At 42.3% G+C, this 17,075-nt stretch overlaps 2 protein-coding genes across 2 annotated transcripts; one reads left to right on the top strand and one right to left on the bottom strand.

Annotated features, from left to right (window-relative positions):
* Nucleotides 1-3,349: 3,349 nt before the first annotated feature.
* On the top strand, nucleotides 3,350-9,314 carry zgc:163057 (Hemoglobin subunit alpha-D-like). Its single transcript, XM_022214112.2, has 3 exons — nucleotides 3,350-3,708; nucleotides 7,907-8,111; nucleotides 9,069-9,314. Exons 1-3 carry the CDS (start codon nucleotides 3,617-3,619, stop codon nucleotides 9,195-9,197), a joined length of 426 nt encoding a protein of 141 aa, XP_022069804.1. The 5' UTR covers nucleotides 3,350-3,616; the 3' UTR covers nucleotides 9,198-9,314.
* A 4,901-nt stretch (nucleotides 9,315-14,215) lies between these two features.
* On the bottom strand, nucleotides 14,216-15,137 carry hbbe2 (hemoglobin beta embryonic-2). Its single transcript, XM_022214111.2, has 3 exons — nucleotides 14,969-15,137; nucleotides 14,661-14,883; nucleotides 14,216-14,449 (listed from the first exon to the last, which is right to left on the bottom strand). Exons 1-3 carry the CDS (start codon nucleotides 15,058-15,060, stop codon nucleotides 14,321-14,323), a joined length of 444 nt encoding a protein of 147 aa, XP_022069803.1. The 5' UTR covers nucleotides 15,061-15,137; the 3' UTR covers nucleotides 14,216-14,320.
* Nucleotides 15,138-17,075: the final 1,938 nt, after the last annotated feature.

Here is a 17,075-nt window from a genome sequence, read left to right as displayed (position 1 = left end):
CTCAGCTCAGTCTCAGTCCAGTCCTCAGCTTCGCTCCGCTCAGCTCAGTCTCAGTCCAGTCCTCAGCTTCGCTCCGCTCAGCTCAGTCTCAGTCCAGTCCTCAGCTTCGCTCCGCTCAGCTCAGTCTCAGTCCAGTCCTCAGCTTCGCTCCGCTCAGCTCAGTCTCAGTCCAGTCCTCAGCTTCGCTCCGCTCAGCTCAGTCTCAGTCCAGTCCTCAGCTTCGCTCCGCTCCGCTCAGTCTCAGTCCAGTCCTCAGCTTCGCTCCGCTCCGCTCAGTCTCAGTCCAGTCCTCAGCTTCGCTCCGCTCCGCTCAGTCTCAGTCCAGTCCTCAGCTTCGCTCCGCTCCGCTCAGTCTCAGTCCAGTCCTCAGCTTCGCTCCGCTCAGTCTCAGTCCAGTCCTCAGCTTCGCTCCGCTCAGTCTCAGTCCAGTCCTCAGCTTCGCTCCGCTCAGTCTCAGTCCAGTCCTCAGCTTCGCTCCGCTCAGTCTCAGTCCAGTCCTCAGCTTCGCTCCGCTCAGTCTCAGTCCAGTCCTCAGCTTCGCTCCGCTCAGTCTCAGTCCAGTCCTCAGCTTCGCTCCGCTCAGTCCAGTCCTCAGCTTCGCTCCGCTCAGTCCAGTCCTCAGCTTCGCTCCGCTCAGTCCAGTCCTCAGCTTCGCTCCGCTCAGTCCAGTCCTCAGCTTCGCTCCGCTCAGTCCAGTCCTCAGCTTCGCTCCGCTCAGTCCAGTCCTCAGCTTCGCTCCGCTCAGTCCAGTCCTCAGCTTCGCTCCGCTCAGTCCAGTCCTCAGCTTCGCTCCGCTCAGTCCAGTCCTCAGCTTCGCTCCGCTCAGTCCAGTCCTCAGCTTCGCTCCGCTCAGTCCAGTCCTCAGCTTCGCTCCGCTCAGTCCAGTCCTCAGCTTCGCTCCGCTCAGTCCAGTCCTCAGCTTCGCTCCGCTCAGTCCAGTCCTCAGCTTCGCTCCGCTCAGTCCAGTCCTCAGCTTCGCTCCGCTCAGTCCAGTCCTCAGCTTCGCTCCGCTCAGTCCAGTCCTCAGCTTCGCTCCGCTCAGTCCAGTCCTCAGCTTCGCTCCGCTCAGTCCAGTCCTCAGGTTCGCTCCGCTCAGTCCAGTCCTCAGGTTCGCTCCGCTCAGTCCAGTCCTCAGGTTCGCTCCGCTCAGTCCAGTCCTCAGGTTCGCTCCGCTCAGTCCAGTCCTCAGGTTCGCTCCGCTCAGTCCAGTCCTCAGGTTCGCTCCGCTCAGTCCAGTCCTCAGCTTCGCTCCGCTCAGTCCAGTCCTCAGCTCCGCTCCGCTCAGTCCAGTCCTCAGCTTCGCTCCGCTCCGCTCCGCTCAGTCCAGTCCTCAGCTTCGCTCCGCTCCGCTCCGCTCAGTCCAGTCCTCAGCTTCGCTCCGCTCCGTCCAGTCCTCAGCTTCGCTCCGCTCCGTCCAGTCCTCAGCTTCGCTCCGCTCCGTCCAGTCCTCAGCTTCGCTCCGCTCCGCTCAGTCCAGTCCAGTCCTCAGCTTCGCTCCGCTCCGCTCAGTCCAGTCCAGTCCTCAGCTTCGCTCCGCTCAGTCCAGTCCAGTCCAGTCCTCAGCTTCGCTCCGCTCAGTCCAGTCCAGTCCAGTCCTCAGCTTCGCTCCGCTCAGTCCCTCTCCCATTTCTCTCCCTCCCGTCCCTCCTGTCGTTTCGGTCCCTCCTGTCGTTTCGGTCCCTCCCGTCCCTCCTGTCTGTTCCCCTTGTTTTCTGCTCTTCCTGTCCTTTTGGTCCCTTCTGTTCCGTCTGGTCCCTGTGTCTGTATGCGTGTCTCTGTCTGCTCCTTGGTTGCCCCGGTGGGTTTGGTTGGGTCCATGGGGCGCCGGGAGGCGCCCGTTGAGGGGGGGGGGGGTACTGTCACAGTTCCGCTCCTCTGTCCTGGTTGTCTCCCGTCCTGTCCTCTCCTCTGCCCTGTCTCTGTCTGGTTGTCTCCCATCCGCTCCTCTGCCCTGTCTCTCCCCCTACAGCTCGGTGCCTGAGTGGAGTCTAGCTTCTCAGCTGACTCCACTCAGGTAATCAACTACCTGCACGGCTCCCGGACAGCTGACGATCATTCACTAACAACTCACCTCTGCAATAAAGACCGGCTCAGCCTTCCACTCCCTGCCAGAGCGTTAAACAAGAACCACGCAGTTCGGTTTGCTCTCTAGCCCCCTACACGATCTGTTTTTGAGTTCCTGCCACAATTTCTGACCTTGTTTTCTCCTGCCTCCCTCAGTTCAGCTGTCCGGGATCCCTCGCCATCCTCCTTCCCCTCCGGCTCTCCCCGACAAACCTTCACCAGTTTCTCCTGCCTGGACCCCCCACTCCTGCCTGGACCCTCCCACTCCTACACCCTGGTTTTCCCCCACCTCGCCACCATTTTCACCCCCAACAATAAACCACTTGCATTCAGCCAGCCCTGGTAGTGTGGCTTTCTGCTCGGGTCCACCTGCTCAGTTCGTGACAGAAACACACACTGGGGTGGTTATAGTACAGAGCAACCCAAGCCAGACAAACAGATCAATAATTATAATAAATAACAATAACTGATGATGGAATTTTGGAAATATGTACTAATGAAAAGTATAGCATCACCTCATAGCCAGGGGCCTCAGCTGGGTTTTATTTCCCTAATTGTGAGCCCATGTGATATTTCAGCTGAAAATAGAGAGCACAATGCCACCCTACAGCCTGTTTCATGAGCAAAAGCATGGCATGAAAAATTGCTCTATTTCTCACACAAAAATAAGAATCACTTAGAGCAGATTTTTCAATTCAACTGGTGGGTTGTTGTCAATATTCAATTCTAAAACTAAAAGTCAGCCGTATCACTGTGATCATATCTAACACCCCCTCAGTGCTCCTGTACTGCAGGTGCAGTTTCAGTGTCTTCATAAAAGACATAAACTTTATAAGCACAACAAAGGCAAAGTCCTCTGTGCAGTGCAGTGTAATAGTCCTCACAGTGGTATCAGACGAAGGCTGGTTTCACACCCACTGTTTACAAGAACGTATGGAGCTTCAGATAGCAGCTGCTGAGAGATTTTATCTGCAAAAGTCTTCACTGTGTTGTTAAATAGTCCCTCTCTGCAATGAAGCATCTTAATTGTGTGATTTTTTTCTTTAAATGAAATATGAAGGGTTTTGTTGTGGGCTAGTATTAATAAATAAGACTTCAAACTTTTCTGGCTTTGTTTATTTATTTAAATGCTATTCATTGAGACAGCACCAAATCCTGGAAAACTGATCACAAATAAAGAGAACTCTAGTGGAAATCAAGAGGTCATCATTGGAAAACTTCACTTTAAGGTCATCTGCATTGACATAAGTCTGCAGAATGACGCATTAAAGCAGCAGATAGGAGTCCCCACCCTGCCCTGGCTGCTGTCTGATAACGCAGAGAAGAGAAACAACACAGCTGCTGAGACCTGAACCATTACAGCCATTTTCTTCAGAACGCAGGAATTATTACTTTATCTTATTTACGAGGCATTCTTTTTTCTTTTCTTTTTTGGTTAAAGGCTTTACTGAAGCGATAAAATGGTTGATTAAGGCGCATCTTTGTAGCCCACATAAACATTCTGGATACTCATCTGCAGTTAATCCTGTATTGTTCAGTGCAATAAGCTGCAATGCTGAAAAAGAAAGAAAAAGCTCTGATTAAACAAACTTGGGATAAACTGACTCCTGTGGCCGAAGATATTGGGGCAGATGCGCTTCTTAGGTAGGTCCATCTTCAACTGTAGAGCCCAGATGCTTTCAGTGTATTTGTTAAAAACTGTTGATGGTTTATTCCCTTCGTCATTAAGTTGTTGTTGTTTAGATCTGCAGACTCGATGCTATAAAGCATTGGTCAGTTACCAACTAACCATTGATAAAGTGTTGTGTTACTGCATGTAAATCTTATATGACTCTAATACTAATTCATTTCTCACAATATGCTGCAGTTCCTGTAAAAAATATTCATCCTGCTGGGATCCTTTTGTTGATTTTTGACAACAATTACCCCCTAAAAAGGTTCTTTCATGTCAAAGTGAAAACAGATAATGTCAATCATGTCAATTATTTCAAAATATGAAATGTCAAATAAATGACTGCATGACTTTTCACCTCCTTTAAATCTTCACTATTTAGTACGTTTGGTTGCAAATACAGCACTGAGCCCGTGTAAACAAGTCTTAATCAACCTTGCACATCTGGACACTGCCATTTTACCCAAATATTCTTTACAAAACTGCCCCAGCTCTGTCAGGTTGCATGAGGATCATGGCCAAACAGCCCCTTTTAAAGTCCAGTCACAAATTCTCATTTGCATCGACTCTGCCACTTCACAACATTCATGTATCTATCTTTAAACCACCGTGTTTTAGCCAAGCTCCGGCTGCATGCTTTGGGTCATTTTCTTGCTGGAAAACAAATCTTCTCCCAAGTTGTAGTTTTCTTGCAGACAGCATCAGTTTGTCCTCCAGGATTTCCTCATACTTTGCTGCGCTCATTTAAACCTCTGCCTTTGCGAGCCTTCCAGGGCCTGCTGCCAAGACACATCATGATGCTGCCACCACCATGCTTCACAGTGGAGACGGGTGTGTTTGTGATGATGTTGAAGTGTTTGGTGTCTACCAAACATATCATCTAGTGTAGACGGATGGCCAAAATGCTCTCCTTTGGTCTCATCTGGCCAAAGAAGCTTTTTCCAGTTGACTGGAAAAAAGTTGACTCCCACATGACTTCTGGTGAATTCTAGTAGAGATTTAATACGAGATTTTTTCAACAGGCTTTCTCTTTGCTACTCTCTCATAAATCTTTGACTGATAAGGAATTGGCAACAGCTGTATGTCTCTTCCATGCATCTACTTTAGAGGAATCCTAGGTGTCTTGGTGGCCTCATCTAAGACTGGTGCCTCTAACTCGTCTCTTTCTTGCACAGTCACATTCCTTCCAAGGGACTTAATTCAAAGACTTTTCACAAAATTGCTAGGAGCTTTCTTTTCTCTTCATGGTGTAGTTATGTCCAGGAGTACTGATTCACCAGAGACTGGACCTTCCAGATACAGCTGTCTTTATACTACAGTCAGTGCACTCAGGTGATCTCCACTTCACTGATTGTGTGACTTCTGGTGCCAACTGGCTGCACTTACTTATGTTTAACTCCATGAGTCACTTTAAAGGAGGTGAATACTTGTGCAATAATTCATTTTACATGCATATTTTTAAATCACCGACACTACTATGTAGAAATTTGTTTTCACTTTGACATGAAGGAGTCTTTTTTATATTTTTTTTATGCCGTTTTTTAAAACACTCTATGGATCCTTTGAGGAACAGCTGCTGTATTTGGTCAATTGCTCTCTTCAGACGGGTGTCTTCCCCACCTCCTTTAAAACGGCGGTGGTGAAGCCCCTTCTGAAGAAGAGTGATCTAGACCCCAATGTTTTAAATAACTACCGGCCTGTATCCAAACTACCATTTTTAAGTAAAATTTTAGAAAAACTTGTTCTTAATCAAATGAATAAATTTTTAAACTCGAAACATATTTTAGAGACTCATCAGTCTGGTTTTAGGAGGAACCACAGTACAGAGACAGCACTTTTAAAGATTTTAAACGACATCAGGTGTAATTTAGATAACCATAAACTCACAGTCTTGGTTCTGCTAGATCTAACCGCCGCCTTTGATACAGTAGACCATCACATTTTATTAAATAGACTGAGGAACCTGGTCGGCCTCTCTGGTACTGTTTTTAACTGGTTCACGTCCTACCTCACTGACCGAAGTTTCTTTGTAAGTATGGATACATGTTCCTCAGGAACCCATAAGATAAAGTGTGGGGTTCCCCAAGGGTCAATTTTAGGTCCAACTCTTTTTAATCTTTACATGCTGCCCCTTGGGGACGTCATCAGGAGGCACGGCGTCAGCTTCCACAGTTATGCTGATGATACGCAACTGTACATCGCCGTGTCTCCTGATGGCACAGGGCCAATTGATGCCCTTTTTCACTGTACTTTAGACATCAACTCATGGAAGGCAGCAAACTTCCTACAGCTCAAACGGGACAAAACAGAGGTTTTAGTTATTGGTCCTGAAGGCCAGAGAGAGAAAATTTTACCAAAGTTACAGGATTTTAAACTCTCAAAATCAGTAAAAAATCTGGGCGTGATTTTCGACTCTGAGCTCACTTTTATTCCACACATCAAAAACATAACAAAGATAGGTTTTTACCATCTGAAGAATATAGCTAGAGTCCGGCCGTTCCTCTCTCAGGCCAGTACGGAGGTGCTGATGCATGCTTTCATCTCCTGTCGTTTAGATTACTGTAATGCCCTGCTCTCTGGTCTTCCTAAAAAGAGCATGCATAACCTACAATTATTACAAAATTCAGCTGCATGAGTGCTGTTGAGGACCAGAGGGCGGGAGCATATAACACCTATTTTAAAATCGCTGCATTGGCTCCCCGTGCGCTTCAGGATCGATTTTAAGGTTCTTTTATTAGTTTATAAGTGTCTTAACGGTCTTGGGCTTTCTTATTTGTCTGCACTACTTTTATTTTATCAACCCTCGCGGACCCTGAGGTCCTCTGGTGCTGGCTTTTTAACGATACCACAAGTTAGAACTCGAACACACGGGGAGGCGGCATTCAGTTATTATGGCCCCCGACTGTGGAACACCCTCCCAGAGAACCTCAGGGCCGCAGAGAATGTTGATGTTTTTAAAAAGAGGCTCAAGACCCATCTTTTTAATCAGGCTTTTAACTGACTCATTTTAATTCTTTATAATTTCTTAAGCTGACTTTTATTCTTACATTTTTTATTCTTACAATTTTTATTACTATTTTAAGTATAAATTTTTACTTTATACGTTATTTTCTCTTATTTCAGTCTTAGCTTCCATACCTTTTATTTATTTATTGATGTATTTATTTTTATTATTTTTATTTATTTATTTGTTTTACTGTTTTAGTCCCTCGATTTTCCAGTGTTTCCTCCTGGGGGCCTACCACACCTGGAGTTGATTCTGGTCCACTGATGGGGGTGCTGGCCCGTGGATGGCCCTGGCCCGGGTGGCTGGAGAGCTTTACACCTTCTTGTGGAGCCTCTTGTCTGCCTGGGCTGGGGTGGTCCTTGTGTCAGCTCCCCTGCAGTCATGGTCCATGACTCCACTCGGTGTGTGTGTCCCCCAAAGTTAGCTTCTTCCTCACTTTGGATTTCGGTGCCCAGCCATGTCTCCTCTATATCTCCTTACTGACAGATGGTGTATGTGGGTGTGTGTATGTTAGTATGTTTGTGTGTGTGGGTATGTATGTCTGTTCGTATGTCTACGTATGTGTGTGAATGTATATGTGATTGTGTGGCTGTGTGTATATTTGTTGGAGGGTGGGAGGTTTCGGGTTTTTCACAGTGTTTTGTATTGTGTTGTTTTTATCCTCTGTGAGGCACTTTGTGTTACTCTATTGTATGAAAAGTGCCATATAAATAAAGTTGATTTGATTTGATTTGATTTGATTTGATAAAATAATATTTAAAAAGCTCAATTAAACTGATCAAAAACTTTGATTCTTCTGGTATTTCAGTTGTACATGAGCATCATTAGGATGGAAATACAGATTCATAAGCTTTAGGGCTAGATCTAATAATTATTTGAGTCATTATTAATCTGTGGATTATTATCTTGATTTACTGATTCGTTGTTTGGTCTATAAAATGTCAGAAAATGGTGAAAAATGACAATCAGTGCTTCCTAAAGCCCAATATGAGGTCTGCATATTTCTTGTCAGAAAAAAAAAAAAACAGAATATATATCCAAATTTGAAAAAATTAAATACAGACTACCTTAAACTAATTAATTAATCATGAGAATAGTTGCAGATCATTCAACAGTTTGCAACTAATCGATTAAGTTACTCTCGCTGCTCCCTTCTTCCACAGGATGTTCGCCGCTTATCCAGGCAGCAAGACGTACTTTTCCCACGTAGACATCAGTCCCGGCTCTCCACACCTGCTCTCTCACGGGAAGAAGATAGTCCTGGCCATCGCGGAGGCAGCCAAAGACATCAGTCAGCTGACCGTCACTCTGGCTCCTCTGCAAACCTTTCACGCCTACCAGCTTCGGATAGACCCAACCAACTTCAAGGTGCCTTTTCTGAAGTTAGGAGTAGCTCCTGTGTACAGCTGCAAAACCATTCTCCTCATTCTAGTGTTCATACAGCATATATTTTCAATACAGTATAGTCACATCTGTTGCATGAAGTGAAACAAATTTGCCATGCTCTGCAGCAAATATCAAATATTGCTCTTATTTATACCCACATGAATTCATTTTGTACATTTTTGTCCTCCATATAGTAGCAGATTTATTGGGTACACTTTGCTAACTTAAACATACACTATTATTTTATCCATTAATATTACCAAGTTTTGGATAAATAACATAAACACCGCTCAGTCTAACACAGTACAGCACAACGACACCTCAAACTGGGCCTTCACTGCAGTGGGATTTACTGCAAGGGTGTTGGATGTGTTGGTTTTAGCGAAGCACCATTAATAAAATGCCAGCTGGAAGACAAAAATGTACAAAATGACGGTATATGAAGAAAATCTGTGGAAAATATGGGAGTAATCTTTGCAGTATATGGAAAGCAATAAATGGTATTTTCTGCAGAACAATTTAAGAAAATAAATGACAATGGAGATCATTTTTGGATGCATGCATTTTCCAGAACCAAAATATTGCCAAAGTACTGAACAAACAACAACAAAAAAGTACACAGAGCAATTCATACTACAAAAATTTAGCCCTACGCTTGTCTAAATCTTTTCAAAAAAGTTCAACAAATATGACAGTGACATCTATATACCTCCTTTTTTATGATATAAATCTCCGCTAAGCTTTAAGCCACTTCAGAGCATGAATTACTAACCTGATCAAAGACGAAATTGTGCCAACAAGTTGGTTTCATGGACGCAGAACCTTGACTTGATTGAAACAGGTTGATGATTTTTCAAATACTGGCGCATAATCGGAAACACACACACATTACTTATTATTGTTATTTCCTAGCTAATAACACATTTGGTCCCCCTGCAGCTGTTCTCACACTGTATGCTCGTCACTCTGGCCTGTCACATGGGAGAAGACTTCACGCCAACCGCACACGCTGCGATGGACAAGTTCCTGTCAGCTTTCGCAGCTGTGCTCGCCGAGAAATACAGATAAGACTCAACCTCATTAGAAGTATATGAAAGATGTGCTATTTATTAATATATATTTATTTATCTGTAACTGTTGTCGTCATGTAATGTTTTGTAATAATAAACGTGCAATTAACATGTTTCTCTTTGTGCTGCTACATTATCATATAAAGTTTTAAAGGAACAAATCTGTGGTTTTTGCATGTATATTAGCTTTAACTTTCAGTCAGACATTCAATTCTATTGTTACATTTCATTTTGGTATCAACTTCATTCTTTACATCACAACATCTCGCTGTTGTTTGCTGCTTTGTGTGGTGTGAGTCAGGTTTTGCAAGCTTTTTTTTATTTTTACATGTATTTAATTATTAAATTCCAAATATTTCACCAACTATAAAGCCCCATCTAATGGTGATGTCTGTGCTTCTACAAAAAAACCTTACATTTTCTTTTGTTGAAATATGGACGCAATTTCATGTCACTGAATAAGGAGCTGTCTATGGTTCTGAATTTCACTGCTGTCTGTACCACTGAAATACACTTCAGATACATTGGGTGCTGTTTCTGGGATTGAAAAAAACAACAACTTCCCCACCCCATCACCATCAATGGAAACTGCTGATGTGTTTGGCCCAAAAAAAAAATCATTTAGCTGGTCTTTGCAAAAGAGTAAAGCTTATATGTTTCAAACAGAATACATCCTCATGGACAGTCCCAGCACCACCCAACAGCAACGTGAATCTCAGCTTTTAAAAAAGTGCAAATTTGCACGTTTTGTTAAGACAAACTCCATCTGCTGATGAGGATGATAGGAAATGTTGGAAAACTTGCAAATGAGGGTTGGGCCAAGAATGTTTTTTTTTTTTTCAAAGCTGTTGCAACGGTCAGGAAGTCGCTTCAGACAACTCATATTATTACACACTAGGAAGTGTTTAACAGTGAGCCAGCATGCACAACAGCTGGATCTCCCCATCAATAATACACATGGGCTTCTCCTGCTCCCAAAATCTGTTTTTACTGAAGATACTTTATATCAGTCCAATGAGTGGCAATGGGTCCCATTGCTGCCAACAAAAAGCAATAATAATGTGTGGAAGAAAAAGAACAAGAAGAAGGAGGAGGAGGAGGAGGAGGACAAACATATATCTTTTAAAAATATCTTTCTGGAGATGCCCTTCAAATTTGATCATCTTATTTTCAAAAACATGTAATAAAACTTCCACAAAAATGATTTTGGTGCATGTCTCTATGGCAGTTTATGCCATGGGTTCAAATAAGTCCAATGTAGTCTTGTTTTTGCATTACGGTGTATTTCTCTATGTCATATTGATGTCAAGAAATTTAGACCGCTCCAGTTTTACATCCATTCATGCCTCACTGTTACCTTTTTAAAGGTTGTTTTACAATAAAGAGAATCCCCTCCTGCCATAAAATGACTGTCTCATAAATTTTAAAAAAACATACATTTTAACATGTGAGAAATTCGATTTTTACTTTAATGCAAGTTATGTCTATTATCTAACAAATGGAAAATGCAACTTTGAATTTCATTTCTTTATTTGTCCAGATGTAAAAATTATGAATTTTATCTTCTACAGAAATCTACCCTATGCGTAATAAATACCTCAAATGGTCACACTTAAAAGAGAATTATACCATTACACTCAAAAATCCACATTAGGTGTCCAGATAGCTCAGCTGGCTGAGAGGGTGACCAATAAACAGGGGCCATAGTCCCTGATGCAGTGGCCTGGGCTCAGTTCCAGCTCATGGCCCTTTGCTGCAGGTCTGCTCCTTTATCTCCTGTCTGCCTCTCTGTTAACCTATCTAATAAAGTCATTAAAGAATTTTTTAAAAATCCACATTCAAATTTGGCAAATGCAGCACATGCTTTTCACTGTTTCTGTACACATGTTTTCCAAGAAAATAAGGGATTAATTTAGTGATCAAGTGTTTACTGTTTTGTTGGTTTTATTTTGTAACTCCACACCTGTTCTTGTTCTTTACTCCAAAGCTCCATGTAAGATTACTGATAAGTGACAAAAACCAAACCAAATGTTTTTGCTGATCAGCATTGAGGAGACAATGAGAAGAATACAGCATGTAACTGAGCCTATTTACAGGGCCGGCCGCTGGCATAAACACTCTATGCAGTTGTTTATAGCCACATCCACTAGAGGGGGCCACACCACAATAAGTGTGTGATTCGCATTTTGTCCCTGTCTTCATGGGCGTAACGGACGCGGGGTACGCGTGGGACATGTCCCCCGCACTTTCCACATGTGTCCCCTCTGTCCCCCCGCACTTTTTTCAGTCGTTACAACAGCTAAACCCGTTATTAGCATCCAGTAACGTGTTTTCCCGAGCCGTCTTTGAATGCACCATGAGCGCATGCTAACGCAGGTGTTCCACAGGAGACGTGCTGCTGTGCTGCGCAGTGCTGAACGTGCCTCTGGAGTAATGTTTAGCAAACCAGTCAGAGCTAGCAAGAAGCAAAAAACTTTACACAATTTTTTCCAAACAAACCGTGTAAGTTGTGTGACCTTGTTGGATGCAAACAATGTTAGACTTGTTAGCTAAATGATGACAAGGTAAAACGTGGCAATATATCAGTATGTTAAGCTAGTTAACAATAATTCAAATGTGGTTGCCTCTGTTACATTACTTGCTAATTAGTTTATTCTTGGAATAAACCCAGTCCTCTTTCATTTCTGGGCCGAAGATGTGCTCACAATTGCTCTCCGTGTATTTAAGTCTTTTGGTCCCAAAAGAGGAGAGTCAGGGAGGAGAAAAAAGAATAGGCTATCTATGGTATAAATTTACAACTGTTTTTTACTCCTTCTCTTATCTCAGAATTTTGATTTTCAGATTTTTTAATGATTATTTCCATAAAAAAGAGCAGAGTCAGCCAGGAGATGGACCAGAGGCGGCGGCCAGCAGTAATGTTGACCATGCAGGGTCTGCAGAGGTGAAAAAATATATAAGTGGCTGAGAAAATTATGTATCTATGGGTTAAAGTGATTTTGAGGTTAAATTCTACTGCAATTTTTACTCTTCCTAATGCTATTTCAGAATTTTTCTTACCACATTTTTTATGTTTATTGCCATAACAGAAAGAGCAGAGTCAGGGAGGAGATGGATCAGAGGCCAGCAGCAGGGACAAGGATGTAGGGTCTTTACAGGTAAGGAGAGATTATAACTTCCTGGAAATAAGATATCTATTGCAGGGAGAAACCAGGCAGTACGGATCATTTCATGTTCAGTGTTTGGCACCTTTGGCTACTCGTCCAGTAGATGTTCAAGGGACATTGTTGTCAACTCAACTAGAGTTTGGCCACTAAAACTTTAGATTTTATAGTTTAAAGTTTTATACTTTATAGTTTAAAGAACTAACCTAGTTGGTCCCCTGGTATTGTACTGTGGCTGTTAGGGATTATGTGGTTCTTTAGCCACTAAGGACGGTGCAATTAAATGTAAGAGAATGATAAATCGCTCTGAAAAATTTGTCCCCCTCACTTCTGAGATGGTGGTTACGCCCATGCCTGTCTTTTTTCCAATAAAATATAAATCATCATGGTAACATATCAATTTAAACTGGCTTATTAGAAAACTATACGGGAAAAATACAGGAAAGAAAAAATAAACCAGCAGTCAGTTGGTGACTCCATGCTTCGTGCGTAAGTTAGGCTACTGTGACACCACGGCACCATTTCAAACTTGATCGATTACATTGGTCTGGAGAAGCCACAGATGGAAAAGCAGTAGCACTAGAGATGGCATCATGGCTCCAAAAAGGAAGTTCAGGAGTGGGCTGAATATTTGCTGTTAATCATGTGCATGTGTGTTTCAACCCAATTACAAGCTGTGCACGTGATTTGGTAGTTGCCCTGTGCATGTTTTGGGGCCACAAAAAAAATCTTGCTTAGGGCCACCAAAGTCCTAGGGCCGGCCCTGCCTATTTACTATGTCAGTAGAAAACAGAGAGCTGTTAGACGCGGTAAAAATGAAGAACTGGGGAAGAGGGTGCTGTCTCTGGTGCTGAATGAAACTTGTTTACAAAAGTAAACTGATAATAAATGTCTGTGACTAGTTGATTTCATTTATCTTGAGTTTATTGAGCTTGTCTTCTTCTGTTCTCTTTGTTAATTTAACGCAGCTAGTTTTATGCTTTCACAACGTAGAAGATGACATTAAACTAAACAATCAACCGAAGTGCAGTCCACTGACATTTTAAGCGGCGGTCAGCCTGGAGTGGGCGGGACCTGTGTGATGGGCGGGCCCAAAGGGGCAAAGCTGCACTTCTCTGGTTTTGCAGCATGGGCATTTCAAATTAGAATTTCTATATCCAGCATTTGCAAACCGTTAGGACACACCTATCATTTAAAGAGTCGTTCATTTTTAACGTTTTTTTGTGTTGCAAAGCAATACTTTCAATAAAACAATGAAAAAACACAAATATAGTCTAAGCAAAAATTGCTTCATGAAGTTGATGGTACTGGCAATAGTGCATAAAGCTGCCATCAGCATCAAACATCCATTTCTAATTTAGGTTTGTTTAACACATTTGATTATTTCATAATACCATATGTATTACTGCATAATTTGAACGTGGTGAATTGCAATAATTTTGCAAATAACGTTAGTTAAAGATTCAACAAACTGAGGCATCGGGAGCTTCGGGTTCTTCTTTGGAACTGCAGTCCCAGACATGGGAGGTGTTCAATTGCTACTTAGAAAAACAAGACCCAAGAGCAGAATCCACTTCTTCCTCAGCTGACACTATTCTAATATCATAAAACTACCACTTTATGCTTTCTATTAGTCGCTGTGACTTTATATTTCTGGATGTAGTCTGCCTTTGTTTGGATCTTACTGGATGTTTATTATGTCGACTTCTTGTCAGTTTGCAGTTTACATCCTTTTCTATCACTTCCAATCTAACATACAGCTGTGCGTAGTTACGCATGCACGGAAACACAAACAAGAGCCTTGAATGGCGGTGCGTAATTACGCACGCGTAAAAATGAAAATCAGAACTTCAAATTCATTTTGCTTCAGTGGGCTTTTATTTAATTTTCTTTATTCAGGAGACACATAACAGATGTAAACGAACGTTAGAGCTCCTTCTAGTAGCCAGGTGCGAAGGATCTAGTGGTACTGCCTTCCCAGAGCGGACACCACCACGGCCAGGAACTTCTGCCAGGCGGCCTGAGTCTCAGGGGTGAAGGAGCTGCCCAACCTTGCAGCAATGACGATGGTCAGGCAGTCAGACAGGAGCTGAGGGAAGAAAAATCAAACGTCACATGCCTTTCTTATCTGTGTTCTATGCATTTTTTTTAGCCAATTGGAACAACAGTAGACGTTTAACGGAATATTTGGTTTGCAGCTATTTTCTGCGTGAAAGTCCTTCATTTTTGTGTGAACTGACTGCTAAATAAAGGCTTTTGCATTCAAAAAGTAAAATGGAAGATGAGTTTGTTTGTTTTACCTTGAAGTTGTCGGGGTCGACGTGCAGCTTCTCGGAGTGCAGGACGCTCAGCTCGGCGTAGGTGGCCTTGATGTTGTCCATGTTCTTCACAGCTCTGTCCAGACCGTGCAGGATCTTCACTCCGTGGGCTGCGATGTTCGGGTTGGTCTTGATGGCCTCGGCATTGTACAGGTTGCCGAAGGCACCGAAGTACCTCTGAGTCCAGGGGTAGACGATCAGACACCTGCAGGAGGGAAACAGACAGCTGAGTTGCCAGCAAGTCACAAGCAGAGCAGGATGGAAGCAGGAGAAGAGAAGCTGCTCAGTACCTGCACAGAGCCTTGGCGCCGACGTCTTCGTAGTCCAGGTTGGCAAAGATGCCATTGATGATGGAGCGCTCCTGCTCAGTCCACTCAACCATGTTGGCTCTTGATTTCTTTTTTGTTCAGGCTTGAAAAGAAAAGACTGAATAGTTCTCCAGCTCGACTCTCGTCTATTTAAACGTCTCAAAGCTCCCCCCGCCCTAAAGCAGACGCTCGTGATAGGCCGCAGATGAAGAGTTGGAGATAAACTGTAGACTTCTCCAGAAGCTTCTGGAATGTTTTGATATTGGCTTAATAATCTTACACATTTAGCAATGTCATACATTGAGTTCAAGTCTCAATTAAAGTAAACCAGCGGAGGCAAACCAGTAATTAATCAATTTAAGCATTTATTGGAGGCAGTTTAATGAAATACAGAGTCAGAAGCTTTAGGTGACTTCATGGGAACAGAACATTTCATTTAGGTCATATAGAAGAAACTGCACCAGCTGTTCACTGCAGTTCCACAATTTTGTGTTTTTTCTGCACCTCTTACCTAATTTCAGCTGCTCCGGGATCCTTTTCATCAATCAGGAGAACAACTTCATCCAAAACTACTGAACTAAAGTCTTTTGACTTTGTTGATTTGTTGTTATTCTATTAGATTATGATTCGTTATCATTGTACAGAAAATAAATAGTGAGACACAGAAATGCAGCTCTAACCAGAAGTGCACAAACGGCAGCAAAGTGCATCATTTAATTTATTATTATTTTTTAGACAGAATTAACAGTATGGACATCTATGAATAAACACTAATAAATGAATGTATAAGCCACAGGTCAAAGGTTTGGACATACCTTCTCATTCATTGCTTTTTATTTATTTGTATAATTTCCTACATTGTAGATTAATACTAAAGATTGACACATTTTGTTTACAACATAATTCCATATGCATTCTTTCATAGTTTTGATGTCTTCAGTGTTAATATACAATGTATAAAATAATTAAATAGCAACCTTTGAATGAGAAACTGTGTCCAAACTTTTGCCTGGTAGTAGATGATCTAAATCTGCAGGCAGAACTAAACAGAGGTATAAGCAGTAAAAGCACTGCAAATAGGATGGACAGAATAAACTGCACTAACGGTATAAACAGTGTGAGCAGAATATATGCAGTTTATATACAGGATTAGAGGTTATTACACATAATTTATTCAAGAAAATACATTGGTTGGTAATAATAAAATCATGAATTTACTCAGAATCTGTCATGTTTTTTATTCAGAACATACAAAAGTGAATGCAGGAAGAATAAAGGAATAAACAGTTTAAAGATCCACACAGCTGAATAAATTTCAAGTATATTCCCAAATATAAAAATGATCTAATTGCGGCATATAATGAAATACAAAGTTCCTAAAATTAGATTTTTTGTTTGGTTAAAGTTTTTAAAAAAGAAAATGAAAAGTGCTTTGGTGTATTTGGTTTTATTGCACAGGTCATGGAATAAACTCAATTTTGCCTTCTTGCCAAGCGTTCCTTCCCATCAGTGTTATCTGTAAAACCACACCGGTGTTATCTGCAGCAGCGCCCCCCTCCACCCTCCACCCAGCCACCCGGTGCCCACATCTCCACAAGTTTGATCAACAAACTACCAGAAGTGGTTGATAAAGCTTCTCCCGTTGACAGGAAACCAAGTCATGACACCAGCAAAAATGCATTTTTAAATGAATCTTGTCCCAAAAAAATATATATACAAAAATAAATAAATAAATCAAAATCAGGCACTCATAAATTTCATAAGCTGCAACTTGGCAAGATATTTGTTGGATTTTTAAAGGAAATAACTACTCCAGTGTCTGCAGACTGCTACAGGTCAATGAGTTATTTTTGAGTGTTTTGTCTTTTATAAAAACGCAGAAGGCCCGTGCGTACGTCATATGATTCCTTGCAACAGATGACCTTAAATGACCTCCGATACCATATTCCCTCTGCCTTGTTGGATCTCTCTGTCTCTGTGTTTTCATAAGATGCAGAAAGAATATTGAAAATGCACCTATAAGGTTCTCACACAAGGCCTAGTTCTGTTGCATTGTCATGTATGAAACATAAAAAGAAAATGCAAAAAA

This window comes from Acanthochromis polyacanthus, chromosome 19, assembly GCF_021347895.1.
Source record: "Acanthochromis polyacanthus isolate Apoly-LR-REF ecotype Palm Island chromosome 19, KAUST_Apoly_ChrSc, whole genome shotgun sequence".
In the NCBI taxonomy this organism is placed as follows: domain Eukaryota; kingdom Metazoa; phylum Chordata; class Actinopteri; family Pomacentridae; genus Acanthochromis; species Acanthochromis polyacanthus.
Note: the sequence above shows the minus strand (reverse complement) of the source record. Positions and strands in the feature narration are given on the sequence as shown.

Excerpts from the sequence above, each read along its gene's own strand:
- zgc:163057 (XM_022214112.2), top strand. The coding sequence starts at position 3,617 with ATGCTGAAAAAGAAAGAAAAAGCTCTGATTAAACAAACTTGGGATAAA. Across the intron at positions 3,709-7,906 it reads GGGGCAGATGCGCTTCTTAG|GATGTTCGCCGCTTATCCAG; the intron begins GTAGGTCCATCT and ends CTTCTTCCACAG. Across the intron at positions 8,112-9,068 it reads TAGACCCAACCAACTTCAAG|CTGTTCTCACACTGTATGCT; the intron begins GTGCCTTTTCTG and ends GTCCCCCTGCAG.
- hbbe2 (XM_022214111.2), bottom strand. The coding sequence starts at position 15,060 with ATGGTTGAGTGGACTGAGCAGGAGCGCTCCATCATCAATGGCATCTTT. Across the intron at positions 14,884-14,968 it reads GGCGCCAAGGCTCTGTGCAG|GTGTCTGATCGTCTACCCCT; the intron begins GTACTGAGCAGC and ends TCCCTCCTGCAG. Across the intron at positions 14,450-14,660 it reads TCGACCCCGACAACTTCAAG|CTCCTGTCTGACTGCCTGAC; the intron begins GTAAAACAAACA and ends TTCTTCCCTCAG.